Genomic DNA, 27,564 nt, shown 5'->3' with positions numbered 1-27,564 from the left:
TACACCATAGCATTCAGCTCCAGTAGGGCGTTATTAACGTTAGTAACTCTATATGCACTTATATAAAACAAATTCTGAAAAAAGATAAACTTGTTTAAGCAGAAACTTTAATGGCAACGAGTGTAGGATTGGCCATGAATCCGCCCCACGCGACTGAAGAAAGGGCGGTTTTCACGCAGCTGAAGCCGGTGAGGATGTCGGGAGCGGAGGGCGCCGAGGACACGTCCGTGTTCGAGGACGTCAAGCCCGCGGTAAGAATCTCCCCCAACACGGCCGGGCTTCAGGTGAGGCGGAGATCCGGCCTACCTGAGAGTTTGAAGGTGTTCGCTGCTTTTCGCAGAGGATGGGAACCACGTGCCGCTTTAGGCAACACATAGTTGTTTCTGGCATAAGCAAGCAGTAATAGTCATGTAACTGGCTGAGGGGCTCATGTGTGTCGTGTTTATCAGGCTGCTTTTTCATGTGACATGTAGCAGCTCACCTGTAAAGGCGGGCAGGCAAGCGGGTAAAAGTCCTGCATAGAGGCGCAGCTGATAGGTTAAAAACAATTGCAGGTAAAGTTTATTTGTAGGTTCTGTTTGGAGCAACTTGTGGCAGCTCAGCAGCACAAGGCTCAGATGAAACGATATTTCTCATTGTGCTATTGAAGGATGAGGTTTCAGTAGGATTGGGTTGCTTTATCCATGTTTTCAAAGTTTTTTAGTCTGGTGGTTTTCAGTGATGCGCTATGAGTTGGTCATCATATACTATAAGGTTTTATGTGGATACAGGGAAAAAGCCATGCACATCCCTGCTAATATACTTTTGGGGAAGCAGTACCAGGTGTTCTAGCTTGCTGTGTTGGCAGTTGTTTTTGCTCTCTATATGCTGTTAAATGAAAAGCTACATACATGTTTGCTATGTTTATTTTTATAATCTTTCACATTAACAAGTGAAGCTGAGTACACGTGCACGTTACACCTTGTTTCCTCAAATTTTATTCACCATCTCTACCTGTATATTTTTGATCTTGGGGTTTTGGTCACGTGATATACCATCAGGTTGAAATTTAGAGATCTCTGCAAAACATCCTCTTCTATATTAATCACTGCCCTGCTTTGGAGAGCTCACTGTGCAAGGCTTTCTGGGGATGCTTGCTGGGAATTTCAGGAAGTATCTCATGGTTTATGTAGATATATAAAAAGTATACATGGGGTGCCTAATTGTTTTCAGAAAATCATAAATGCAAAAAGGGATAAACAGTACACTATTCACAGCAGAGACACGACGACATTAAAGTTAAATGGCCGTGAAACCTGTGTTGTTCTTGTGTGATCGCAGCAGAGCACAAACAGAAACCAGACGCCTTTGTATGGTGCTGAGTTTGGTCTCCTGCCACATATTTGGTAAACAAGTAGCTGATCCACAGACCTAAGGCTAAAGCCACTCTGCCAGCTCCACGTGACCAACAAAGCATAGCCAAAGTGGATTTGACAGGTTAAAAATGTTTGTGGTCTGTTCTTGGCTTTTATTCCGTAGGTTCATATATGCGGATATGATACACGTTTCTCACAGGTTGTGTCTGCACGCAATAGGTTCAGGCTGAAACATCATTAGCAGAGTGGGCTGGATTCAGGCTGTGGCTTTCTGCAAACATGGGAGTAAAGCATACATTAAAAGCTTTTTTGAATTGGCTCAGTGGGCTTTGCCACTAGACGGCTGCAAACATCTGTCCACAGCCATCAACCATTTAGATATCTGCATGTTTGTACAACTTGAATGAAGTTCATTGTGCTGCTGTGCTATGGAGGAAAATATTTGTATTAGATTTTCTAATGGCAGATCATTTGTTTCGGGTTATGCCTCTTCAGTTTTTGCTTGACGAGCCACATCACTGAACCTTCAGTGGTGATGCTTTATATTTTGTGGCTCTTCTATACGCATCTATTTTATATATTCTGATCAAAGACTATACATAAAAAAATCAATATTCTATATAACAATGACCATCGCCTATTACGCCTGCTTAGTAGTTAGTTATTCCAGAACCAAGGCAGTGCTAAAGCAGATATTTTTAGACCGGATTACCCCAAAACTAAAAAGCTAGATTTTCATGAACTTAATTGAAAGGGAGAATACTGGGGAAGGAATCAGTTTCTTTAATCGTTTACCTACACTTGCCGATCGTTACCCTGCCTGAGCACAGGTAAGAGTACGGAGCCCTGGCCTTCCTTAAAAGGTGGGCTTGGAGTCGGGCATGGCACATTAGGAGTGGGCTCACGAAGCACAGGACACCAGTGCTTCCTCTATGACAGCTGCCTCAGTGAAAATCACTGTGTGAAGTAATCAACCTCTAAGACATGTGAGAGCACTGTGTGTAGCTGCAAAAGCTTAAAATAATGAACCTTGTCGTGCTCCACGATGCCTCTAATACACGATGCCAAGAAGTTTTGAGATGCTGGGACAAAGTCACATTGGTACTCTGAGTTCAGCCAACATGCTTGGGTACTGGATAAGGCAACTGTGGCTAGTGTTAGTAAGTTTGAGTGATTGATTTTTAGTTATGTTTTTAGAGTTTCATCCAGTTTTCTGTACGACTTGGAAAACACTGTGTACCTTGTCTGCCTATCTTCCTGCAGATGTATTTAGAGCACAATGGCTGCAATAAACTAAAGTATTTTACAACCTACACTGGTTTGTGTTCTTGTAGAATTCCATGAACTGAAATCTAATATGTCTGAAAGTGTGAACCCAGAAAAAGAAGCGTAGATTTTAAACTGTCAGTCATTGAGATGATCACAAGACAAAAAAGCGAGACTTGTTTGTTAGGTTCCAGATATGATCAACTATGAAGGTTAGCGTACAAGTATAGTTGTTAATATCAACTTTGTCACCGTTTTCTCTAACAGTGTGACTTGGGTCACTTTCGGGGGTTGCATCAATGTTTGGCTCGTGCAGTCAGAATTCAGCTGCTGCTTTGTTTGGTGCTCATTGCTGTAACATGCAATGGTCTTTGTGGAATTATGCTAGAGCTTAACTCCAGTGATGTCGTGACAGACGTATGTTGCCCGACCTGTCTGAGCAGGGCCCGCATGTCCACAGGCCGCCCCGAGGCAAAAGAGAGAGGATGATAAAGGTCAACCTCATGAGAAAGTCACGGTGGCAATGAAAACTCAGTGGGAATGGTCGAACTCCAGGACCATCCAGGACTTCGATTGGCTGGAATATTCTCGCCTTTGTTGTTTATAGTGTTGCTTTTCTGTATTCATCAAAAAAATTAGTGAATGAACTCACTGATCTTGAGACGTGCTGTTTGAAAATGTTTCAAAACAGATCAAGCAGTTTGGTCTTCTTTAATAAGTCACAGAGATTCATTAAAGCTAGTCTGGGTCCAGCTAATTTTTAGGTCTATTTTGGTCAACTAAAGCATAAATTTGACTTGTTTTCAGAAGTTAGTGGCTAACTTGAGGTTTGGATTCAAGATCATTGTTTAACCACATGCTTTCTGCTTAAACTATATTTGCTTGACAAGGCTGGTGAAAGAATTCTATATTTAAAAACTACCACTTTAATAACTTTAAGGACCACCACTGTAAATGATCATCAACGAACTATTGGTCAACCACGTTGTAACCTTAAAGTCCAGCTCTCTGGATAATTCATGGATACTCGTACTCCTTTGCAGATCCGTGCTCTTTTTCTCTGGCCTGACTCATAACTGATAACTGCACTTTACTCTCTGGACTCTCGACTCTGCAGCGAGATGCCGTCATAACATTAACGTGGGCCTATGTAGACACTTTATGGCTGATTTCCGGAACTTAACTCCCTGTCAGTATGAACTTTTGTGCACAGTTGCGTACTACCTCGAAAAAGGCCCACAACTTTACTAGTCTCGGCTAGTAACACCCACCTCTGTTGTGCCCGCATATTTAAGTCCTTTTCGTGTATTGCACACTTTCTTTTTTATATACAGAAACTTATCATGTGAACACAGGACTCTTGAGTTTGGTGTTACAAATAAACACTAATAGTTTAACATGATCCCTTTGTTAAGGTTGTCATCATGCTGTATCCTCTCTTTCTATTTACTTTAAGTATATTGAGACTAGCTCTTTACAAGCCATACATTCAGGGTGATTAAACTGGTATTTATTCAGTCTGCACATAAATCTGCTTTATGAGTTTGAAAGGACTTCTTCATTTAAGTTGCAAAACCACAAATCTGAAAAGCTTGAAGGGTGAAAAGCTGTGCATTTTTTTTCTTGTAAATGATGTGTCACTATTAGAAAAGAACCAGTCCTTACAGGCATCAACATTTCAGCTAAGGTTTGACTGTTCATACGGTATTGTTGAGGCATCATTTGCGTCTTTGTCAGTCTTCCGACACACTGCATTTTTAAAAAAACTTGAACAAATCTGTTCATGTTCTTAAGTATTAATACCGGAATAAGTAACCGATATGAAACTTGTTTCCAGATTCTTTTGTCATTATATCACCTGTGGGTTTCCTGTATGACTGAGCGCAGACGACAGGGTAGGTTACAGAATAACTTAATGGAGCACAGATCAAGAGCATGTCGCCAGTCACGCTGAATGCTTCCTGAAGATCAATATTCAGATACGGCTTTATAAATATTTTAGTTGTACCTCCTGGGATACGCGTGGTGTGTTTGGGTGTATCCTTCCTGTGCCATGGTTTTGACCAGACTTGCCTTTTTATGTGAACCCCCGCCTCCCCCATTAGTTTATAGTCTCACAACCCTCCCTTTATATGGCCCTTGCCGCTGACAGACATTTTTCATGCAGTTGAGGTCTGAGATGGTTTTGGTTTGACTAATGATTTGACTTCCAGGACAACACATGCAGCTGAATTTGCATCTGAGCAAGTGTCTGCCGAGTACGAGTTTCGACTTGCAGGGATCCCTGCAGTGATCGGTGAAAGGAAGTTTGATGTGGGGAAACACTTTTATTTGCGTTATTGAGAAATCTAGGACGATTTTCTTTTGTCTCTTTATCTAAAGTGAACTTGAAATTTATCCAGTTCCAGGAACTCTTCTTCTACTCGTATATTTATCGACTTTTCATCTATAACATGCATGTTATTGTGCTCACCTGACTGCCAGTGGTGTCTTTTGGGGGGGGGGGTTTTAACTCAACCGTCACTGCTGTTGATCACCATTGTGTGTTTTGTAGCCACATATCAATAAACAGGTTGTCTAAAGGCAAAAGCCTTTGATTCATATGGGAAAATACATTGTAGGTTCAAAAGTCTCTTTTTAATAAATCATATTGTATTCACACCCATAAATCAGTCTGATCACACTGCATCTGAGAGCAACAAGAAACCTAGGAACAATTCCTAGCATGACTCATGCTGTGCTCTGTTCACTTTGTTTGGTCTGCTGATGTCAGCTCTACCCATCATGCCCGGCTGTGTTACCATACCAGACAACACATGCTGCCCACAGACAGTCATATTCTGCCATTTCCTAATGCTTATTGTCTGCAAACTCATCTACCAAAGCTGCAAAATCTCTTTAATGACCGCCACTGCTTACCCTCTCACTCGTCTGGAAAAACAGTCAAAACTGCTTTTGTGAGGGGAAAAACAAAGGCTGAAATCATTTTGTGGTGAGACAAAAAAAAATCTCTGTTATCTCTAAACATGTAGTGAGATACTAGACTTCCTCAGTTTCTTCAACCCAACTGCAGGCTAAACTTGAGAGACCATTTTCTGGAAGAACAGGGAACAAAGACCGATAAGAAATAAGAGACAGAAATAGGATAACGTGTGAAAAAGGTCACCGTTTGGGCAAAGTGGTAACAGGAATATTAGAAAAGTGTTATTTCCTTTCCAAAGACTTTGCCTCAGAACAGCGTAGGTTTACACAATGATTAACAGCAAAGACAGAGACTGTTATAAGTGCTAGTTCATGCTGTAGGTCATTGCTAGAAGCAGAGCTAAAATTAAGATATGCAAATAAAATAACAATGACCACAGAAGGGTTCCTGAGGATTCTGCCTAAATATCTGTTTTGCCCTCTTTTACCTCAGAACTGTAAACCAAGAAAAACAATCCTTATTCAAAATTACTGTTTGCAATTTTATGTGTCAGTGCAGTAGTATATACAGTATAGTAGTGTGCGTGTGTATATATAGTTTATTAGCTATGCCACATCATCATTGGCATATAAAATACCCCCAAATTTTCCAGATTATGTCGTTGTAACAAAACTATGCAATCGTTAACGCATCATCAAACATCCAGGTAAGGAAATCAGAGACTAAAGAAGGCACTTGGGTGAATATCAAAAGATTTCTCGCCCTCTTCACTCGTCTTCAGATGTTACTAAAGCAGTGAGGCAGTACATTTTTAAAACAAAGTAAACTCCGCTGGCTTGTTTCACTTTGCCACTTTTACCCTGGAAAGCTCGTCACTTTCTTGGGAAGTCAAACATGCTTCCATTTCTCTGTGATCATCCGTGCCAATAAAACATCACCGTGGTATGAAAGGTCTTGTTGTTGCCCTGATGACCTTGTCATGATTTCTGCTCTGTTGATTCCCAGCCAGGGAGCCCTGACGCAGAGCTGTGTTTTTTATGGAGATCCAAAGGCGAACAACCATTGCATTCCTGAAAGCCATAAAAGAAAACTGGCGTGCAGAAGAAGCCATTTGTTTTGCAATTAGCAGGAGGAGGGGGATTGACCCTGCAGATTGGAGGCTTTCAGGGTTTGAATCAGGGTTCAAACGGCTACTCTGTGTAGGCGGAAAACAACTCTATTCTCAATGATGCTGGCATGCGTGTGGTGGATCTCACAGATATTTTAGAGCTGAATAACAATATTTATATTGCAGTATGCCTTACAGCTAAGAAGCAAAGAATGTGGATGTTTTGAAATCATAGCTTGAGTATGACTGCAGGTATGTTCAGTGTAATAGAGCCTCACGCAAGCTTGATTCTGAAGGCTAATTTTCATAATGAATGGAAACTTGAGGTTGCAGTGACTGTGAAGGGAAAAATACTAACAAGTCCAAAGACAAGTATATGCTGCTATGTGTATACATTATTACTGATGAATAGTGTAAAGTTTTTGCTCATTGCATTAGTCGGCCTTAAAGGATACAGTGGGCCTTTAAGAATGGACATGAAATTGGCCAGAAGTGTGGAAACTCCCACTCTGCCCCATAAACCTGAACACAGCTGATAAGAGATTGTTGTTATCAGGCCGAAGGATTCATAGCAGAACAGTTATACATGTTCTCCAATTATTAACCAACTCAGTCTTTGCCCAGAGATATTCTCCTCATTTACCACATAAAACAAAAGACTTTCTGAACTGTAAACCCATGGACTCCTTTGAGATCACCGTGCTTCTTGTGTTAATGAATTAAAGGCAAAAGAGAAACCCAGAATAGTTGTAGGGCAAATGAAGGAAATACATCCTCTTATGCAAAGGAGAGGTTTTAACTTTAGCCCTGTTTATGGGGCTGAAATGATAACGTTAAACCTTTCCTGAAGTCTGGTGAGAGTCGAGAGAGGGGAGTTTCGTTTCTGTGTTTAGAGAGGAAGAATCGCTTCTTGCTTTTGGCAGGGAAGTCGATTGCATTTTTAAAGATCTTTCTTTAAAAATGATGTTTGCAAAGTTGGTCAACTTAAAAATATGTACATTTTGTGCATTTCAGAGTAGCTGGTATTCTCTGTAAATGTTCTTTGATGAGAGCCCTGACCTTTCTCTTCATGCCTTCAGGAAAAGAGTGCATGGAGAGAAACACCTGTAGTGAGCAGAAATGTTTGTGTTTGTATCAGCGTACAGATGCTGACAGGAAGACAGATCAACATCAGGCCAGTAAGGGAACATGACCAAGGGCACCCAAAGGTGACAGTTGCCAGCACCCGGGCACTACAGAACCTGTTTGTGTCCCATCGTGAAAGGAGCTCTCAGTCAGAAGGAAACAGAGAGTCTGTTTTTGTTTTCACTTTTTTTTCTCCCCCTCAGTAAATACCCAAGACTTTCATTTCACCAGGTGCTCAGATTCCACTGATGACAGGGCAGTTTACCGGCGATGAGTGACGGCCATCTATCCTAGCCCTGCAGGAAACACGCTCTAACAGTAACACGCACATACAAATGTACACACAGAGACACGTGCATGTAGCAATATGCAAAAAAGGCACAGAACACATGCGCTGCCGCTCGCTCCGGTCTTTAGTTCTTGCTCTCACACACAAGGTCGGACAAACCCGCACGCAAGGAGTATGCTTATTCGTTATACAATGACTTTTTATATTGAGTTTGTTTGGCGAGGATTAGAAAAGAATCACAATGAATAAAAAGTTAAGAATAAGCCAACAGAAAATCAGAACCCACATACACGACACAAATAAAACTCAATTTATTCCCCGCCCTCAGGTTTATGTTCTTGTCATGTTTATAGTACTAATCACTGCATCGAGGCTGCTTGAAATGCATGATAGGCATTTCCATTGTAAACCACTTCAGCGACTGGTGCATTTGGCCAAAACTCGGTTTCACTGCAAAATCAGTTTTGCTCACTTTGAATTCATCATAGATTTAGTTTTCCCTTCTTAATTGTTTAATTCATGCATTTGCCTATTTTTTTCTGTTTTTAATTGTTACCCACCATCGGTGAAAACAGTGATAAGCCTTTTAAGTAAATTTAATTGCACATAGTAGAAATATTCATGCAGTATGCACACATTCCTCAAATTCAAGTGCGCACAGACCAATAACCACCCAAGGTTTGTGTGTGCAAATACATCAGCAGCTTATTAGCAGAGTGATGTGTGAGTTAGTGTGATGACGGGGCTGGCACTTGAAGCAGCGCTGCAGAATAAGCGCATTGAAACAAGCCCGCTCTGCTCTTTTGTTCGGTTGCAGGACGCGACCTCGAACACATCAGCACCTCATTAGGTCATTTGTCCCAAATGGCTCGTTTCAGAGCGGGATTTTACTGCGAGCTGTGGATTTGTGATCTCCCATAGAAGGGGCATAGTTCATAGAGTTCACTCTCCCGCCGATCAGGTCGAGATCAGTTAAAATAATTCTTCCAATCTCAAATCACCCCAAAAAGCACTACAACTGGTGCTGAAATAACACGTTTTTGGTCACTGGACATTAGGTTTCAGTGACTGGCAGAGCGCAGTATTTGGTTTTGAGTTTGTGAGTTTATTCAGGAGTTTGTTTGTAAAGATTTCCAATCTCTTTGAATCTAATCAGATGTCCCCGTTAGATTAGCTGCACTCATTCACACATAACTATCACTTTCAGAATTAATCATCACTTTTACCGCTCACGTGGCTTTCTCTCCTTCTCTTCTCCGGACTTTTGTTCTTCCTGATTCCCCCCACCCCCACCACTCTTTCTAACCTGGTGGCTCCTCCCTCCCATCATCCTGGGTGTATATCTGTCGTCATTGTGCAGATCAGATTTGTCTGGCAGGTCTATTTTTACCTGACAGTGTTTAGGTTTCACTGCACCTTCCTCATGCCTTCAGCCTTTGTTTTGGTTTAGCTGTGAGTGCTTTCTCCCCCTTTTTTTTCCCCTCCTCCTCTTCTTCGTGCATCAGACTGTCGGCCACACCCATGGAGTCAACTCTCTACCTGTTTGTGTGTGTTAGCGTCCTCATGTGAACATTAATTTGTCGGTAAGTTGGTGTGCATGAACAGTATGAAATTCTGCATGCATATGTACAGCACATAAGTAGCCTGCATTAAACAGCTATGTGCATTTATGATCGTAGACACAGTGTGTGGCTTCTGCAGCATAGATCCTTTTTTTGTTTGATAGCTTGTGCAGCTCTGAAGGAGCAATAGTCCACATGTAGACTTTGAATGAGAAATGGTGCCAAGGTGCACTTTGGAAGAAAATCAAATGTTTTCTACTCAATCAGAAGAAAATATCTGCAGTTTATTTTCTTCTTCACTCTGCCTGTTTTGTCCTGTCACCTGATAATGGTTCTTATGTGCTCCAGCAGACATTCTGGTAGTTGTAATGATAAATGCTACCTGTTGCATTGAAAACCTGTGTAGCAGACACCCACACAGTGTCTCACTTTTACAATTTTCTTGGCCTCCTCCAACTTTCAAAGCCTTTTTTTTAAAATGTAGGCCTCAACGTCTTTAAATTAGCGAGAGGAGAACAATAAAAAATACAGCCATAGAGATGTAAGTACTATGGATCAAAATTAATGAGGTGAAAAATGGGTTTTATATGGTGCAACTTTTAGTGAGTGCTTCACTAAAGTGGGATGCCTTCTATATGCATCGCTGTGAGATATCTGAGAAATCTGAAGTTCCTTAAAAAAGAAACTTCTTAGGAACAAGGAAACTGTGCAGTTGGTGATCCCGTCACTACACTGAACCAGATAATCACATCTTCTTATTTAGACAGAGCTAATGAGCTACTAGTTATATAATAGGGAGTTATTAACAAATTAACAAATGAATTATCAAATATAAAAAGCTTCCCCTTATATGCAAAGCCATTAATGACCTTCCTCCTCATCTTACCATTTTTATCCCAGTAGAGTTCTTTACTCCTATAGTTAGAACTAGATTATATGGCCTGGAACCCTCCCTTTATTTATGCTGCTATACGTCCATGGGGACCTCCCATGATGCAGCGCGTCTCTTCTATTTCTTTTTAATTTCCAGGTATTTGCCTGGCACTGTTGCATGTCAGTAGTTTTGTCTTCTCTTTCAGTAGCCTGGGCTTTTCTCATCTCTGTCTTCTTTCATTCTGTACATCAGGTCTACGATTACGGGCCCCGCCAGCCTGTCCATTGTTGGTATTGTTTGTTGTTTCTCAATATATTTTTTTTCTCCGCTTGTCCCTCTCTCCCAACTGGACGCAGCAGATGGTCGCCCTCTCTAAGCGTGATTCTATTGGACGTTTCCTCCTCTGTCTAGCGCTCGGTCGAGGGGAAGTTGTCGGATTTGCATCTTTAAGATCACAAGACTTGAACAGACTATGTAAAGTGACTCTAGATTACTTATGTGCTTAGTCTGCCACTGTGTAAATGAAACTTAACTGAAGGTTTGAATCTATTTGCATTTTTGTTGTTGTTGTTGTTGTTGTTTTTTCCAATTTTTTTTTTTATGGAATTCTACCTGCGTTGCTCTCGCTGTTGGCTGTTTGCATCTTCTTCTCTTTATCCCAATGGAATGAAAATGTAAAACACGTCCCTTCCTTCGTCCCAGTGGATTTTTACTGGCAAAAGCCTGCTGCGCAGTAAAAGCAAAGGGGCAAGGCTTTCAGCTTTCAGCAGGGAAACATTTGTTTTTAAATGTGTATCACCTGTAAGAGTGTATGCATGTTTATATGACAGTGTCCAGGATTATTGCTGCAGTTGGCATAATTGTCAGTGGATGATCATTCAAGCACGCAGCAGGTGTGATGCACTCTGAAGGCCTGGAGGCTATAGTATTATAAGGTTTCCTTGTAGGTGAATTCCCTTTTTAGCTATCTGCCCCAACTGTCAGTTATGGCTGCTTGTCAGGACATTGAGCTTCAGTAGGAATCAGGAATGTGAGCTATGACGCAAGGAGGATGCTGGGAGAAAGGTACCAAATTCACCATGCTGTGTTTTCTTTTTCATGGAATGGGTGTAACTTTCTGCATCCATGTTCACCAAATAATCTCTTAAAGCGCTGATCAGATTAGGACTCAAAAGCACATAAAGAGAATCAAAAACTGTGAACATGGAAGTCTGTCGTAGATGGGTGGGATCTGTGAGTTTTAACAGCAACAGTTGTGGGCAATTCTCAGCTTATGATGTGTTATTATTTAAAGGGCGTGGTAGAATATTTGTGGAATAAATATGTGAATGTTTTTTTTCCCTAGTTTCAGTACACATGTGAAGTATTTCTGTTAACTTTGCGTCTCTTTTCTTTTTCAGATTCAACTCGAATTAGACAAATACCTTCCCCAGCACAGCAGTCCTCTACTGAGTACCCCGAATGACACTACTGACAAGAAGTACAGACGAGAGAGCGCCTCCGTGGTGGACGAGTACTTCGCAGAGGACAAACCTGCCACCCCATACAGCCTCAACATCAACGTCATCCTTCCTAGCACCACTCACCTCCGCACAGGCCTCTACAGACCCAACACCAAGACCCTCACGCCACAGCAGATCAAGACGGAACCCGGGATGGAGGTGCCCTGCTCCATCCCAACCAGCCAGGCCCTTCCAGACTTCACCTCGGTGTTCAGCGTGCCGCCTGTAGTCAACAACGTTTTCATAAAACCGGACATGAGCGCTGGAGGAATGGTGAGCGTGACCACAGGATCTCAGCAGCAGCAGCAGCAGCAGCCAAACTTGGACACAGAGCTTCACATCGGACCTCCACCTCCACAGCCGCAGGTCTACCACATGCCCATCGCGAGCAGTGGCGACCTCACCATGACCCTATCGCACAACAGTCCCTCACCGCACGGCTCCAGCAGCGGCAGGACCATGCTGAACCTCGGCAACGCCACATTGCCGACGACCAACGGCAACTACATGATGGCAGAGCACCAGCTGCCACATCATCATCCCGGCTACTACCAGCACTCTCCAAACAACTCGTCCCAGCACACAGCGCCACACAGCCTACCGCCTTCACCACCAAATTCCCAGCCCGGAAGCCCAGACGGCCAGGCAGAGCTGCTGAGCCTAGCACCCCAGGGTCCACCCCCTTACCAGCAGCGTATGGGAGGAATAAAGGTAGCGGGGATGTCTCATCATGCCATGCTGATGACACACGGCCAGGGTGTCTTAACAGGTCCAAAATACAATAGGCGAAACAACCCAGAACTGGAGAAGAGGAGGATTCACTTCTGCGACTACCCAGGTGGGTGGTCTGTTTCCACATCACTATAAACTATGGTTTACAACTGAAGTTTCTCCATTAGAAAGTAAACCCACAAAGCTAGTTTTAACAACAATTCTCTGAATTGAAAATAAATACGAGCCAATGTGAAATGAAACTACGTTATCTGACTTCACTTTCATTTGCATGCTCTATTGTTTGGACCGGTATGTACCATTGTGATGCTCAAGGCAAAACAGAGTTTCCAAAATCAACATGAACAAGTCAAACCTTGCAGCTTACCTGGATGTACGTGCACATTGATTTTTGTGCCTCACCCCCAAAGCCCAGTCAGGTTCAGCTTTTGTCCCGCTGTACTGGGATCTTACTGGTGACATCACTTGAAAGGGTGAAAGGTGGTACACTTTGCCGGGTCAGGGCAGTCTGTGCCTCACTTACAGTCTTTTGTAAATTACCAATGGGACACACAAAGCATACATCAATCCCATATCTGCACACACATGAAGTAGTCCAATTCCCAGTGTCACTGAATGTAAATAAACTCTATACCCAAAGCAAAAGCCCACATGCAAATCTTTCAGCAATGCACGGCCTCTCACCTGCAAACTAAATCCTCACAGTCATTAATACTGTGAGAGAAAATGTGCATTGAAAGCAAACTTTACATCAGTTACTTTACTCTTCTTTTTATAGATAATACATATTATCTTTCTTCCTTTAACTTTTTGATAAAGTGAACACTACAACCCATTGCTATTCAACTAAATTTGCACTTAAATTAGAAGCAAGATGTTGCATTATGTTATCCAAACGGTGTACTTTTAACATGTTCTGAGTAAGTCAACACCTCATGATTCAGAATTTCGTCAACATCTATGCTATCCATCTATGCTTCTGTATGTTGAAGACAGATTTTGTGCTGTGTCCTCCTGTCAGCTGTCCTCCTGGCTAATGATCCTCTGTTATTTCCTCACAGGCTGCACCAAAGTTTACACAAAGAGCTCCCATCTGAAGGCACATCAAAGAACACACACAGGTAAGAAACTAATCTCCCCGAGGGCTGAAATACAGTCTTTGCTGTTATTTACAAATTTATATCAATTTTAATTTAGGATTGATTCACAAAACATTCAAAGGTTGGAAGTTAGTTTTTTAGCTTTACACTGTAGGTGATGAAGCAGCAGCATGCTGCAGTCATGCATTTTTATCATCCTCCAAGTTCACTTGCTTTAAGCTTATTTATTTATGCTTTATGTCAGCGCCAGTTTCGATACACCCAGCAACAATAATAGCGATGATGGGGTTGAAGAAGGTAAACGCAATGAAAAGAAAAGGCACAGAAGCAACATATTTGAGTTTTTGTTTTTTCTGCGCCGTGTTTATACATGTTCATACCTGTCCACGTAGCGTCCCCAGTGAAAGAGAACAAAGGGCCGAGGGAGGAGGGTAGGACGAAGAAAAGAAGGGTTAAAAAAAAAAAAAAGAGGAAAGACACGCAGTTAAATAAAGGCCAAACCAGTTACTCCTGCTTTTCAGTTCCTTTTCAGAGGATGTAGGAGGAGGAAGGTAGGGGGTTCGGAGAACGGAGCAGGGGGGCGGAGGGGCTGGTTTCAATGTATTTCCCTTCTGTAAGATGAAACCTGTGAATTCCCAGCGGCCCCAGACCTGGATTTTGAAGATTTACTCATGCGATTAAAGCTGCACAGCTCCTCCAGTGTGAAAATATTGACAGAGTGAAGCGTGAACACGTGAATGAACAGACAAATAGAAACAGATCTCTCTGCGGTCATAAATAGATAAGATGAAATTTTATGGATCCCACTGGGGAAGTTGGGCTGTTGAAGCAGCAGGATACAGCAGCACAAAAGACAAATGGGCTTCGAAACATGCAGTGAGAATGGTAAACAAAACAAGAGCAATTAAAGAGTACGCTGACAAGTGTGGATCTCAGTGGCTTCAACCTTTACAGTAAATACTGTAAAGTAACCTTTACAGTATTTACTGTATCACAGGCTAAGCAGTATTTTTGGTTGTGGCTCCAAACCTGCGGTTTGTTACGATATCATGACCAAATATAGCCCGAGACAAAATTCGGACACTTTCATTATGACCTACAATGTTGAATTTCATATTCTGCCCACGTTCGTTAGATCTGGGTCATAAACAGTCTGCATACATGAAATTTCATATCCTGCCCACGTTTCTTAGATCTGTGTCATGAGGTGTGACTTGCAGTGAATTTATGAGTTAGCACGTGCAGTTGTTTTACAAAGCAGAACAAAGACGTTCACATTTTGCCCACACACACCTCGCAGTGCACGTCCCGTCCTTATATTCATCTGGCAAGTCGATGCGGCCACTGAATGCGTCTTACTAGCAGACCGCAACTGGACGTAGGCTGAATGCGTGATGGAGTGATGGGCATTCATTTCAAAGAATTCGTCACGGTTAGCAGATCTCACAGCAGCAGACATGTCACTGACCAAGGTTTCCTGGTTTACTTGTTTTGGTCAGTCCACGGTTCCCACCGCCAGGCTTCGCTTGCTGTCTGGCCAATCCAGGCTTGTTTGGTCTTGTTTTGCATTCAGTTGATGACTCATAAGTTGAGCATGTAAAAGAAACATTGCACCGACTGTTCTGAACTCCAGGAAATGTTTAAGGCAAATCAAAAGAAATTTACAAAGCTAATGCCAGTGTTTGAGGCATATCCTGACACGATACAGTATATATGACACAAGGTTTAGTTATTTTATGAGTATTTCCTTAACAAATGTGATTTGCTGGATGGATAGTTGTTTTACATCGGCCTTAAAAATGGCTTCACTTATCTATTGAGTAGGCATCTGCATACTGTGCTTGTGGAGTGCCTCACAGCTGCATTCTAGGCCCCCCTTTTATTCTCAGATTTATTTGGGTTGCTGAACTTAGTCACACATATGAATCGGTGCGTAATATTGGACCTTAAATATAAACCAAAACTATAAAGTTACCACTGACTTCACACTGACCTTTTTAAAGTTACATTATAGCATTAACCTTTCTATAATTGGTTCTGTTTGCCTGTCTGAGTAGAAGCAGTCCACACCTTTAACTCATAAGAAAACTACATACAGCATTCTTTATCAAAGAAATTATAAAAGATAACATAGCACACATTGTAGACTCATTACATTGTATTTGCGTTCATTCCAAGAATTCATTTATTGCTTTTCTAGAGAGATTATCGTTATTTTATTATTAATCTACACATAGTATCTTAACAGGACCTGCCAAGTTTACACCCACGTTTACATTCTGTAGATCGATAGATAGATAGATAGGACTGATAGGATTGCAGTGTTTGTTTGCTCGGTGTGTAATTATGAACCAGTCACAAAAACAAAAGTGAGACATTTACCAAGAGTCTTGTCTCCCACCGTTTTATACCACCAAACCAGCAGCTACTCACGGTGATCAAAGGTGACAAACTGGCTGTTATTGATCCCGATTAACCCAAAAGTGTTTAATTAGGATGCCTCATTAACAACTACACAGTAATGTATGCCTGCACGATTGCTGTCAGTCCGTGCCTACAGGGTTTCCTGTGAGGTATTAACCCATACGTTGCATCAACAGTCTGCCGGCACAGAACCTTTAATGTGGTGAAACATCATCCCTCATTTATGTCTGTTTCAGTTCACTGCCAGAGAGACATGAGTTGTTTTTCTTAAGGCAATAGTATCAGGAAGTCCCTTGGGGCGTGTGTGTGTGTGTGTGTGTGTGTGTGTGTGTGTGTGTGTGTGTGTGTGTGTGTGTGTGTGTATATGCAATACAATATTCTATAAGTCTTTCACAAAGCATCATGTTTTCCCAGGCTAGCAGACGTGTGCTTTTGCAACTTATTGTTCCATTCTAAATGATGATTTTGCTAACAAATCAGTCGCTGTAGACTGCAGGTCTCCGTCTGAGCTTGGGTTTAAATCTATATGTATAGGGTTGAACAATCTGATGGCTCATTGATCTTGAAATCCCCTTTAAGTAAAGATCTTTATGTTCAGATTCCCACCCACAGGTCAAAGATTTGCATGTTAAGTGAACTGGACACTTGAAATTGCTGTAAATGTATTTGTCTGTCTAGTATGCTCTAACGTCCGTACACACTGCGTGCTGGGAACGGCTGATGATGAAGACTTTGATGCATAGTGAGTTTGTAGACTTTTTGGCTCCAGTTTACTTTTACACGTGACCAAATCTTTGGTTACTTTTCAGTCCCTCTGCAGGAAAACTTTAAGGTACTTTAATAAGCTGTAGTTACTTATTACTTTCTTACTCACTACATGAAAGATAATAAGACGAAAAAACTGAAGACAATTAGTAAGACATTTGCATAATAGGAGATAAATTTATTCTGAATAAATAAGACTATATGGCTATTAACATCATCGAATGAGGTTATATTTTGATCATAAGATACACATTTTTGGTTCTTAATTTTTGTTTCTTTTCTTCCTTATTCCTATTAGTCATTACTGCAGATTGATCTAATATGCGACCCCCTTGATGCTGGGTTTTTGTTTCCTCCAAGTCTCAATCTTGAGGAGCTTGTAAGCATTAACCTCTACACCATAAAGTCACTTAAGGTTATATAATAATGTGTAATTAATGGTTAACTATTTTTTTTGCAGCTACAAGACTGCTAAACACTAATTACCGTAATATTATGCTGTAATAAGTGTGTATAAGCTTCTTATTCCTTATTAACTCATACTTATATAAATATTTTAAAAGAAAGTGTTACCAAAAAAGACAATGAAACCTAAATTCATAATTATTAGTTAGATATGTAGTAGCTGCTTTGGTGATATAGTTATTCAAATAATGGAAGTAAATCTTGAGGTATAAAGTGCTGCTGTACTAAACCAGGACATGAAGTAATAATATTTAGGAGTAAAGTGTAATGACTAATGTAACGTTATGCTTACTTATGCTTAAGATTAGTCTTGGAAATTGCATAACAGCTTAAGATATGACACTGCCATGATATATTGATGCTGTCACAATATAGCAGTGCTGCTGTACTCAATATATTAGAGTCAGACTCCAAATATTTTATCAATCCCAGAGTACACGTGTCTGTAACATATCCCAAGAGGAAGCCCTAAAACACATTCTTATTACAATCTTTTTATAGATTGCACTTTATGGAAAATAAGCAAACTATTTCCTCTAAAGTGCATTTAGTCTGTCACTTTTAATTTTATACAGAGGAAGGGTCTGGCTAAATATGTAATCCACTACTGTGAACAACATTAACATGATGGAGCACATACAGGTCGCCCATTTGAATGAGGAAGAGGAAGAGCAGCCAAGCGCCCGTAGCCCAGGTGCCCTCGGTGGAGACAATCAGCATGAACCCCCTGAGGGAGCATCTGATGTGAATATAGTTTAAGTGCATCGCTATCTGTGCTCATCAACACGTCTGTGATAACAGTCTGCACCTCCCACTGGTTCGTGGGCGAAACCTTGACCGTGGCCTCAGCAGCCACTCCAGCTCTTCACGTTGGCTTTTGCAGTTGCGTTGGTGTGTACGTGTGTGTGTGTGTGTGTGTGTGTGTGTGTGTGTGTGTGTACATGTGTGTGTCTAAAGAGTAAAATACTATCAGTTTGATTAGGGAACCCTCCAGCCCTCTTTACAAACACAGAGTGAGCTGATAAAGCCAAGAGGTCCACAAAGAGTTTATTGGTGTCCTGAAGAGCCTGAAAATGTTTGCTCTTTGACTCAGTAAAGCCAGGCAGAGGTGGTTATAAAATGTTATTATTACACTTCTGGTGTATTCTACTGGAGTGTGCATTGCCATGTATGACATTAAGCAGAAGGTATAGAAATGCATTAGGTTAGAAAATCTGTTGTTGTTGTTTTATGGACAAAAACAACTTGGAAAAATCAGTTTTGTGTGTTTTGTGCACAAGTTAAGACCCCAATCAGAGAAGTTTTCACAACACGTTTCTGTCATGATTCTAAAAGTGTGCGTTTCATGCATTCATTAATATATGTGTGCATTCAAGAGAAAGAGAGATAATGGCTTTGCCGTTTGTAATCGGCCACCTGATCAAACAACTACACAAATACCTGTGAAGTCTTTTGAGTACTGGTACCTTTTAGGAAGCGTCCCTATTAAGCGATTTAAAAATAAACAGCGAAGTCATGCAAATTTCCTGTTTCCACTTGAACCAGTGCTGACAGCTAGAAAAAAGTGAAATACTTTGTGAAATGTCTCGGTATTGTCAAAGCTCAGTTTTTCTAGTGCATGAAGTTCAAATACATGATGGATGTGTCAGTTTTTACCTTCTGATGCATGTGTAGTAAATCTCCCACAAACCCATTTTTCCCCCCTTTGACTAAAGGAAGGGATCCTATATAAGTTTTTTCTTCTTCTTCCTTTTATCCACCGTCTATATATATGTATACCAGTCAAGTCTGTTTGTTCTGTGTGTGTGTGTGTGTGTGTCGTATTACACCGTCCTGTTTGCTGTAGCTTTCAGGGATAATAGTCTGAGAGAGGCGTCTGTGCTTTTCACCCCATCAGCGCAGCTATAGAGGAAAACCAAACACACCTGTGGGTTGAGAACCTAAACCTTTTATATGGAGACATTTGCACTCCACCTCTTCACACACATCAAGTGCGGTTACCTCTAGAAACAGGATATTGCCCTCAAAGGAGGCTGGAGTGCCTGTAATGTGGGGTTTCGGGGCTGGTTGGATTGTTTAAAATCCATTAACGTGTTCATAATCAGATTTATTTTCCATTTAATTTTTATTTATTTTGAGTCGGTTACCAAGAGGAGTAATCTCAAGGCACTTTAAGGTAAAGACCCTTGAAAATAATAGAGAAGACCCAATGATCCACGGTCCCGTCTGAGCTAGCACACTTGCGGTCCTGTTATTTTTAGCTTGTACCTGCCCAGAAGAGTGGCTGGACTAACTGAGGATGAAATATTTGTAAATCTGAATTGCAAGTACACTTTTTTAGGATAGGACGCACAAAATGTTGCATTTCCTTCCTGTCACCTAAAATCCCCACCTCCTCTTTGCTCTTTGGACCCACTCACTCCATTAATGGCTGTCACTGGTGATTGATGGTCAATAACAGAAGCTATCTAATCAGCTCAAACAGGGCCCATGCTAATAATGAGCACTTGATGGCCCACACAGCCGACGAGAGGCACACTCCCTCGACACTGCCTGATAGGTTACCTCAGCCTATCAGGCAGGACTTAGAATCTTAGAAATTATACTTTATGGCATCGAATATCTACCGGATTGCTTATTTGGAATGTCAACAGCACTACAGTCTATTGACAGTGAGCAAACAGTACAAGGTATAAAGCTATCGCTTTTATTCCACATTGGAACCAATAATAAATCTAGTCTGGATACTTTCCTGGAACTGCGGCATTTCATTTAGGAAAAAGCCATATTTAAACTTTTAATCAGGGCATGAACTTTTTTTTCTTCTTTTGGAAAGCACCGACTCGAAGTTGAAGGAATCTGGCCTGAGCAGACCTTTATTGTTTGCTTATCTCCTTTTGACTCATGTTTGTGCTCAGGCCTCGCATTGATTCCTGAACATTAATTTCCACCTTGGCTATGAAAGATGACTTTTTCCCCCCTCTTTCTCTCTTGTCATGTGCATACCAACCCTTTCAACTGCGCCTTTTTTTCTCTCTTTGTTGATGATTAGCTCACTGTTTGGCAAGAGCACGTTGTGGCACAGCAGAGAAATGTCCGTGTTTGGGTGGAGTAAGATAACTGTCGTGCTAGATTTACTTAACTCGTTATTCCACAGTGTTTTGAATTCCCATTCTACAGGTTCTCTGTCATTATACCTTCTTACCCATTACTACCCATTACTGTTACCTTATAATTACAGGAGCATAATATGATTTATGTCCCAGACAATCAACAATTCAGGGACATTGTGCTTTTGCAAGAGTTCAAGTTGTACTTTCTCCAATAATCCTTTTAATTTTCTCTAAAACATGGATTTAAAAAAAGCAACCGATGACATGAAAACAAAGCAGGCTGTCAGCCTATAGGGTTACACAACGCTAATCTAGTTTTTAGATCCACGCCTCTGAACAATTTTGTTTTCAGTCTTTAGCAAATGGCACAAAGCCACAACCTCCCCTCCAAAAACAAAAAAATGGATTGTGTACAATCTCACAGTTACGTTTATTAATGTGCAGTGTGACAATCAAACACTGCCACACCTGTAACAACGACTCGTGCTGTGCTCTGAGACTCCTGACACAAAGGCTGCCTTCAGTGGTTACAGATGAACTGTCAGTCTTATTGATGTTCACTCGCTTGAGTTGGGATATTAAAACAAGTCTAATTCTTGTGAAGGCAAAATACTTTGATGATAATCACATTAGAAAGTTGGCAGAATGACATAAAGTTGAGCTGATAGAATAAAACAAGCTCCATCCATCCATTTTTTTCCTTATCCAATTCAGCCGCGCTCATCAGTTAAATATTATCAGAGAGGAGACCGACTGCAGTGCGGACAATGGTTTCTGTGTGATGTTTGTGTGGAGTTTCTTTAGGATTCAGATGTAAAGGAATGATGCAAACACACAGAAAATTGCTCGTTAGTCTTTAATGCTTTGAAGTCATCAAGTTTTACTGCAAAAAAACTTGATTTGCTGCTGTTATATTTACAAAAAAAAAAAGGAAAAGCAACCTTCTTAACTTTCTCCCGCATATGCACCAAGTCTGATAATTGAAAGTGTAGCTGAAAATGTCCATAAAGTGAGCTGGGATGACATGCACACACGCACACTGCTGCAAGGTCCTTGCAAAATTTCCTTAATTGTTTGTGTCTTTTTTCATTCTTCTCTTCTGTTAATTCATGTGAAAACAAGTTTTTTTACTTTTCCAACTCAAATCTTTCCTTTCACAATTTGGTACTTGTTTTTATCCATACCACCGTCACAATGGTTGGACCCATTGTCTCAAAAACTGCTTCATGAGATTTTTATCTCGGTTTAGTTTCACTGAAGTCAGACAGGAGTTTTTACAGAAGGAAGCCGTAAACACCAAAAGTGCATGCTAACTGCCATTCAAACAATCCCCCCCACATTTAGAAATACAACTACGCACAGACGTCATACAGGCACACAAGTCTTATTGTGAAGGGATGTTGTTTTTAGAGTGCTGACATCACTGTAATATTTCAAACGGCAGGAAACAAACCGCCAAACGTCAAAACACTCAGAAATATCCGAGAAAAACACGATCTGGTATGTTAAAGGAAGTTTCTTTCGCGTGTATGTTGAATGCCTGAGTGTGTGAAAGTGGAGTCACTTTCTGTGGTGTGTTCAAGTAAACTCAGACATTTGACTGATGTGTACTGATGTCTCGAACGTGTCTTTGCTATATCTGACGCCTCTACGCTCTCCTCTTGTCTTTTTGCAGGCGAGAAGCCGTACCGATGCACATGGGAGAACTGCGACTGGCGCTTCGCTCGATCCGACGAGCTCACCAGACACTACCGGAAACACACCGGGGCCAAACCCTTCAAGTGCATCGCCTGCAGCCGCTGCTTCTCACGCTCGGACCATTTGGCTCTGCACATGAAGCGTCACCAGAACTAAACCAAATATACCTGCATATACAGACACACTCCATTGAGCATAAAGAGACAGCCGCCTGAACCAATCAGCTTTATAAGAGTCAGAAACAAAACCAAAATCACCCCACCCCCAAGTGCTCTGGTGTTTAATTTCATGAGTTGTCTAAAAATCGAATTAAAAGTTGCACCGCAGTTTACCCATGGATAAACTCCAGCGTCGGTGCTACACCAACGAGTTTTTAAATAAATAAAAGACCTGCATATCTGTTGTCAACATGTCGGGTGAACGGGCCTTACAGTTACTAGCTGCTCTTTCACCCGGTTAGTTTCATTTGTTGTTCAAACACGAAAGGGGATCCAGGCAGATGATAACAGAGCAAGACTTTTGGAGCTGCTCCATGTTAGATAAAAATCTGTCTGCAGTCAGTCGCTGCAGAGTTTGCTGAACTCTCACACCAGAGCCGACGGTTTAGCAAAAAAAATTCGACCACTGTGGTGATTTTGGAGTTTGTCCTAAATCACATGCTCTCTCACGAGCAGCTCGTGAATCTCGATTCGAATCCCTCCCCGCAGACTTTGCAATCAGGACTTGGGACTCTGATCAAATGCTGGAAAGCTTTCTTCTGCTGCATTTTAAAAAAGAGTAAAGTAAAAAAGAAAACCACCGACAACAACAACATGAACTTTTCAAACAATCTGCTGCCAACGTCATCATCATCATCTTCGCCACTGTCACCGCCTTTTATCGATTGAGGTATGAACTTGTAACTAAGAGGTGGAAACACTTGCCTGTCCTCTGTACATACTTGTTTGTAAGTGTGCATATGTGTGTTTAATAATATGACGAATGTATTGAAATTTATACTTGACAACCTTTTTTTTTTTTTTTTTTTTTTTTTTTTCCATTGAATGTTATTGAGTCTTATCCCACTTTGAAACTTCCTTGTGGTACAATCTCCCTCTCAAGGGTCTTTTAAAAAAACAAAAAGAAAGAAAAGAGAAAAAAAGATAAGTCAGAATCAGAAAACTCTGCACGGAAAAGTTAATCATCGCCTAGTTCTGCCTGTTTTTCTATACAGGTAATACCTGTTGAGCTCATAGAGCAGCGCAATTTGCCAATGTTTGTATCCATGACATTACCTGTTGCCGCGGCAACGGAGCTCCTATGACAACAGTTTGGTGTTTGCTTGCCTTTTCCATTCAGCGCTGTTTTTCACCCTCTCGTTTTTTTCTCTCTTTTTGCTTAATTGTCCTGTATTTATTCAACACTTCAACCCAAGAAAGATAGAGATGGGTGGATAGCTCTATTATGTAATCAGGTTTGTTATAATACACCGTGCGCCTGGTACATTACGCTCTCGCAGGCAGCCCTATTAACTGAAAGAACAGGAAGTGCACGTTCACATGAATGCTTGCGTTTAATCGATGGGGCTTTTGCATGTTTTTGACTTTTATTTGGAAAACATAGAAGGCTTGACTGAGCAGTGGTCTTCCAACATGCTTGAGCACTAAAGAAGGGAAACCTTTACTATTCGTGGGAAAATGTTATCAAGTAGTGGATGCTGTAAAGTGAACGGCACTAAAAGTCATCTTCCCAAAAGTGTCGAAAACACGACTCTCGTGGAGATCTAAACCTTCGATTAGCAGCTGTGTGGTGTGCTCATGCAGCTTCTGTTCAGAAAAACGTCTTCCAGTAAATCTTGCACACTGATCAATAACAGGACTGCTGGAGTTCAGACTGTTTTTTTTTGTTGTTTTTTTTGTTTTTCACCATTCAGAGGCAGTGAAATGTTTGATCTGCAGTGGCAGTGAACAGTTTCATGCCTCAGTTATAAACCAGCAGGCATACACCCACTACGTTTACCTACCTTATTTTGCAGAGTTCACTACAGACTGTTTTTATCACTTTTTTTCTAGCATGCTGCTTCTCCACAGACCAGATCCACCACCCACAGAGTTTCAGCACAGCCTCACCACAGAGACAGCCTTAAAGAGATTGACTTGGGGTCTGTTGGGTCTTTTTATATGACATATGTGAGATAGATGAATAACTTAAGGAGATTTCTAAAATCTACTATATAGTATGTTTACATTACCTGTCAGATTTCTTTCAAGAAATTCGTGGGCCTTTGTGATTCTCCTTTTATCTAAACGTATTTAAAGCGAGGCCACAACATTCTCAGATTATTATTTTAGGGTTTTTGCCTTACAATATAAAGCGCCTTGAGGGACTGTTATTAATGATATTAATGAATTGATTGATACTTGGTGAGCATAGTTTTGGTATAATGCATTATACCATTATACCATAACATTAAAGACAAATTTTACTGTGAAATGACGACAAGAATATAAAAACAGTGCAAAATCTACACTGATTATTACAACAGAAGACGACAATCTTGCAACCAAAGTGGTTTTTCTAAGTGAACGATGCGTGCACACCCACTCTCTTTAAACAAATAATCCAAGAACGTAACAGCAGCAGCATTTCAGAGGTCCAGCATTTTGATCCTGTAATAACAACAACTGCCGTCTGCAGACATGTCAAAGCTGAAAATGATTAAGAGCTGTCTATTTTTTTTTGTTTGGTCTTGTCATGAGCCCTTAAAAAAACAAAAAAACAGGAGGGTTAAAATATAAAACAAATACACCCGCTGTTAAAGTGGAGCCAGAGAGTGCAAGACTCTGTCTGCAGGTGGAAACGTGCAGCATTAAAAGTGAAGCAGCTGAAAAGGAAAACATCTGTTGTAATCCCAACTGCTGCTGTTACTTTCCCAGGTGTCTTGTACCATTAGCACTGTGCCTCTTTGTTCTTTTAAAACAACAAACTTTGTGAGCAAATACTCAGACGTAGTGGTGTTTTCTTATCTGTAACGGGTGCGTGATGCCAGAACATTTAAACAGTCGCATCGTCCTTATTGTCATTTTAGCTTGGCCCTGTTTGCATTGAGAGGCTGAAGGTTCGGCCCAGATCCCTCCAGTGTGTGTTCAGTTAGGGGAAACGCATCCTGTTATTTCAAATCTGATTGTTTCATTTTATTTTATTTTTCATCCCAAGGAACAAGTTCTCCTGTCTCTCTAAGGAAGGGAGCTCTGACCACCCACTGTGTACATACTGTAGTTTTAGCTTCATCAAAAGATTTTGTAAATATTTGTTTTACTTCCTATTATAATATTGATATTTTTTTCCTTTTTTTTAATAATGGGATTTTAGATCAGCCGTATGTGAGTTTGTTTAATTTTGTTTTGATACTTAATATGTGTAAGAAAATTATCAAATTGTTTATGTTCCAATTAATAAGAACAATGGTTTATTTTTGCTTTTTGTTTGTGCAGTAATGATGCTGCAACAAAATAATAAAAATGTTCATAAAATAATAAATTACCTGGTGTTTATTACTTTTTTCCAGCTTTCCAAACTATTATATAGGAAATAACTGGCACATGGTTTATATTATTTGTGTTCCTGCTGTAAAAACAGTTGTTATAATGAAGAATCACTCTGACAAACACACTTCAGTGCAGCACAGCAACCAGTTAATACCATATTCTTCAAGTGGTCAGAAATATGGACCAAGTATTGCAACCATCTGGGTTCCCAGTCTGTCACATAGAGGCAGACAAGCATTCGCATTTACACCCGCACCTACGGCCAGTTTAGAGTCAGCAGTTAACCGAACACGCGTGAGTTTGGACTGTGGAAAGAAAGCAGAGCATGAAGTGGACTTTATGCTGTTGCTGCCTTTTACAGCAGCGGTTCCCAACCCGCCACGGACCCATTTATGTCCGACGATATTTTCTGGGACCGGCCTTTAAGGTGTCGTGGATAAATAAAACAAAATAAAACCAGTACCGGTACCAAAAAAAGAAGATTTATTCATAACACACGGGAAAAGACCCAGGGAAACCGAGTTAACAATAGAAACGATTAAAGAATAACCCTAAAAACATGAAAACCATGAATTTCACACCCTCAACTCTCGTAGCCCGGTACCAAACAACTCAATACTTTTTTCAGATTGGATTCTGCTTGCTTGCTCTGCTTGGTAGCATCACCTGATAACTTCACTGCCCTTCACCCTCTCTCTCAAATATGGTTACATCTGGCTCTAAAAATGCGGTACCCGTAACTAACGGCAAGGTGCCTTTGTCCGTCTTTTATTTACAGCCTATATTACTACTTCCATCCATTTTCTTCTGCTTGTCCAATTCAGTGTTGAATGCAACTGCTGTTGGGCTGTCATAGCTGACCCTGCCCAGGTCATTGCTAAAGTTTTAAGTTTAACTGTTCTAGCTGTTCACTGTGTAGCTTTTCTGACTGAACCGACCAGATAGCTACAATCAGAATATTGTAGTTATATTGTAACTATTAATTTGCTCATAAACAAAACTCGTACTAAAACATACAACATGGATCTACATAGACCAGTAACCAGAAAGAAATTAAAAAGGGAAAACTAATCTTGGCGATAACAACCTTAAATCTCTGATTTGCAAAGATACAAGGTTGCTGACGTCATGGAAAAATCTCAATTCCACAAAAGAATCCTACCTATGAGGCGATAATAGATTTGGCAGCTCTTTACAAAAACGGCGAGGAATCACAGTCACTCATTGCCTTGTATCGACTCATCCACTTTATTATGGCTTTGCAGGTCAGCAATACCTGTTTGTCATTGCGTGATGTGACAGGTGGAGGATAACGCCGCTGGCGAGCAGCTCTGCTGAGGCTGCGTGACACAAAAGAACCTGATATTTTGACAGACGAAAGTCAACAATTAAGCAAGAAGAATAAGGGTATAATGACAGAAAGGGTGGAGTCACCGCTGAGTTTGGCTGGCAGGAGAAGTAATCATTATGTTTGTGCCAAGATGCTTTCATTCAGGAGCCTCAGAGATTTGCTTCATCATCTGGGGACAACGCCCTTAATGCACTGTGTGTATGCAAGGGTGTTAGCCTCCTTATGCACAGTACGAATGAGTAAGAAATGTGTGCTGGTGGGGATTGCATGTGAATGTGCACTGACTCAGTTAAAATTTACTTCTTAGTGGCACTGACTACACCTTAGCCTATGATTTCAGCTCTTTCTGTCTTCCCCCAAATTACTAAAGCTCTTTAACCCCACA

The 27,564-nt window shown here is 41.0% G+C and overlaps 1 protein-coding gene across 2 annotated transcripts; it reads left to right on the top strand.

The window, feature by feature from the left end:
- Positions 1-25,813, top strand: klf5l (Kruppel-like factor 5 like). Of its 2 annotated transcripts, XR_005614648.1 has the most exons (5): positions 1-251; positions 11,903-12,842; positions 13,798-13,857; positions 22,279-23,189; positions 24,353-25,813. XR_005614648.1 is itself a non-coding variant. In XM_031750353.2 (4 exons), exons 1-4 carry the CDS (start codon positions 111-113, stop codon positions 22,455-22,457), a joined length of 1,320 nt encoding a protein of 439 aa, XP_031606213.1. In that variant the 5' UTR covers positions 1-110; the 3' UTR covers positions 22,458-25,813. The 2 variants fall into 2 exon arrangements, 1 of the variants encoding a protein (XP_031606213.1); XM_031750353.2 differs by having other exon boundaries at positions 22,279-25,813.
- Positions 25,814-27,564: the final 1,751 nt, after the last annotated feature.

Source organism: Oreochromis aureus, linkage group 10 (genome assembly GCF_013358895.1).
Source record: "Oreochromis aureus strain Israel breed Guangdong linkage group 10, ZZ_aureus, whole genome shotgun sequence".
In the NCBI taxonomy this organism is placed as follows: Eukaryota; Metazoa; Chordata; class Actinopteri; order Cichliformes; family Cichlidae; genus Oreochromis; species Oreochromis aureus.
This window is presented reverse-complemented; position numbering and strand designations above follow the sequence as displayed.